Source organism: Triticum urartu, chromosome 6 (genome assembly GCF_003073215.2).
Source record: "Triticum urartu cultivar G1812 chromosome 6, Tu2.1, whole genome shotgun sequence".
NCBI classification, from domain to species: Eukaryota; Viridiplantae; Streptophyta; class Magnoliopsida; order Poales; family Poaceae; genus Triticum; species Triticum urartu.
Genome location: NC_053027.1, coordinates 132839605 through 132841995, shown reverse-complemented (window position 1 = coordinate 132841995; position 2391 = coordinate 132839605). Strand labels below are relative to the sequence as shown.

General features: G+C 50.7%; 1 protein-coding gene across 1 annotated transcript; it reads right to left on the bottom strand.

The window, feature by feature from the left end:
* Positions 1–967: 967 nt before the first annotated feature.
* On the bottom strand, positions 968–1980 carry LOC125514762. The gene has a single exon (XM_048680117.1). The coding sequence runs from the start codon at positions 1750–1752 to the stop codon at positions 1363–1365; it is 390 nt and encodes a 129-aa protein (XP_048536074.1). The 5' UTR covers positions 1753–1980; the 3' UTR covers positions 968–1362.
* Positions 1981–2391: the final 411 nt, after the last annotated feature.

The window sequence follows — 2391 nt, the reverse complement described above, 5'->3', positions numbered from 1 at the left end:
CTTCACAAGTGGAATTCAATTGACTCGCAACTAAGAGCATCTCCAACAGGCGCCCAAAAAGAGCTCCGCGCACTAAAATTTTGTTTTTTTGGGCGCCGCACAGCTCCAGCAGATGCTGTAGCGCTAAAAGTTTTTGGGCACGCGCTGAAAAACACTATCGCGCGCAGCATATTTTGGGCTCCGGATTGCAGGCGCTTCACAATTTGCACTGTGTGCTTTTTGTGCGCGCGTTTTTGGGCGTCTGAAAAAGCGATGTTGGTCCCGGCGCACTAAAAGTGCTAAAGTGGCGCGCTATAACTTTTATTGGGCGCCAAATTTTTGTGCGGCCGTTGGAGATGCTCTAAGTAAAGGTAACAGTTAAATTCTAGAAGGATTTCAGGGGGTGGTTCGGGAATTCAACAAAAAGAATGGAACGGGAATATAATTCACATCTCTTACCACCGAAGAAAGGGCATGTCGGGCTATGTCTCTAGTGCAGTTGATTTAAGTTTTTGGTGAATCGATCTGGATTTGGCTGACTTTTTGTGGTCTTTGGAGTTTCTATGGGCCCACCTCGGCGTTTTCTTCCTGCAAATCGCGGCCGCCCGCATCTCCTGTTATGCACCAATGGCTTTCCGACCGCTGGCTACTTCTACAAGCTCATGAGCCTAAAAATGTTTGCTTGTGGAGGAGGAGGGATGCCAGGAGGTGGCATCGAGCTATGCTCACGACACTATGCAAGTGGATGCAGGAGGAAGAAGACAACGACTTCCATAGTTTTAAGTTTATTTTTTATTTTTCTGTAAGGGTGTATTTGTAAGGACCCGTGATATAATATATGGCTTTAGCATTTTCGCAAAATAAAAAAACCCAGACATTTCTTACTGCTCACAGTCACAGTGTAACAAAAACGGTTATCACAAGTTCACAAGTCACAACAGACATGAACAATTCCTCAGCTAGTTAACTTGCAGCAAAATTGTCGATCTATGCAACTCCAGTGACATCATCATTTTGCTAACAATTACCAAGATCACGTGGGCCATCAACTACATGTACACTTGGTTATTTGAGCGCAAGGAACTAGACTAAACTTAGATGAGCTAATTAAGCCTAAAGTACTAAACTAGCTAGGCAACTAGCTATCGTTAGACAATGCTGTGGCCTGTGGGCATTCACAGGCTCACATCTTATCCCTTCTACTAGCAAGGATGCAAGAGCTGCATGCATGGACGCCGGCTCGGCTGCAGACACAGGGGCATGCCGGCTCGTATGAACCCGCGCGGGTGCATGCATGCCGGCTCGGCTGCAGACACAGGGGCATGCCGGCTCGTATGAACCCGCGCGGGTGCATGCATGCATGCATGCATGCATGTGCCGGTGTCAGCCTACGACGTGCACTCGGATCTTCTTGGCTTCCGGCGGCCGGCACGGCGAGCTCGAAGGAGAGGGCGGCCGCCGCGCGACGAACACGGCGGCGAGGTCGTGTGGCACGGCGACGATCCAGTACCGCGCGTGCGCCGGCCCGCTGCTGCACCACCGGCGCCGCACGCGGTAGTAGCAGTGCTGCTGCGTCCTCTTGGCCCGCGCCGGCCTGGGCTTCCTCGGCGCCGGAGGGCACAGCGACGGCGCGCGCAGCATGTTCGCCTCCGACGTCGGCGTGGCACACCGGTCTTCATCGTCCGCGGCGGTCGCGCCGTCGTCGGTTGCGGACGTCCGGACCGGAGGGAGCTGGTGAGACAAAAGCTCAAGCTGATCGAGCTCGAGGCCCATGAAGTAGCAACTCGATTTACGCCTGGCGTGGTGGATATAAAAGTTAGCAAAGAGTGGGGTGGCGCGCGTGGAGGAAAGCAAGAAGAAGCAAGGTAGGGTTGTGTGAGGCGCGCTTAAGTAGCGGCGGATTGTGGGTTCACTTGTGGTGGTGTAATTGTAAAAGGAGAGGGGGGCAGGCGTGGAGGATGGCAGTGATGACGGCGGGCGAATGGGATGATCGATCGGAGCACCGGGGGAGGGAGAGAAAGGCCGGGAGGCGAGGGGAGGGACAGCATTATATGAGAGGGACCGAGGCAGGCAGCCTCCAGGCAGGTGCAAAGATGCGAATGATTGTAAGAGGGGTAAAGTAAATTGGGGAGTTTGCTATTACTACTAAGTTGTTCGATAAGTAATTATTTTTATATCCGAGTCAGCCCAAAAGACTATAAAGTTATATTCTAGTGATTTAACCCCAATCGTGTACGACATATAACTTACACACAGTCAAAAAAAAAGACATATAACTTACACCTGCCATATTCTAATGCAGGAAATGATTTGATTTGATTGAGTTAATGCAAAAGATTTGATTTGATTTGATTGCCTTGTCCGACATATAGCTAGAATGATTTGACTGAATTATTGCAATTATCATACACC

Bases quoted from the DNA above. Each gene is read 5' to 3' on its own strand.
- LOC125514762 (XM_048680117.1), bottom strand. From the start codon at position 1,752: ATGGGCCTCGAGCTCGATCAGCTTGAGCTTTTGTCTCACCAGCTCCCT.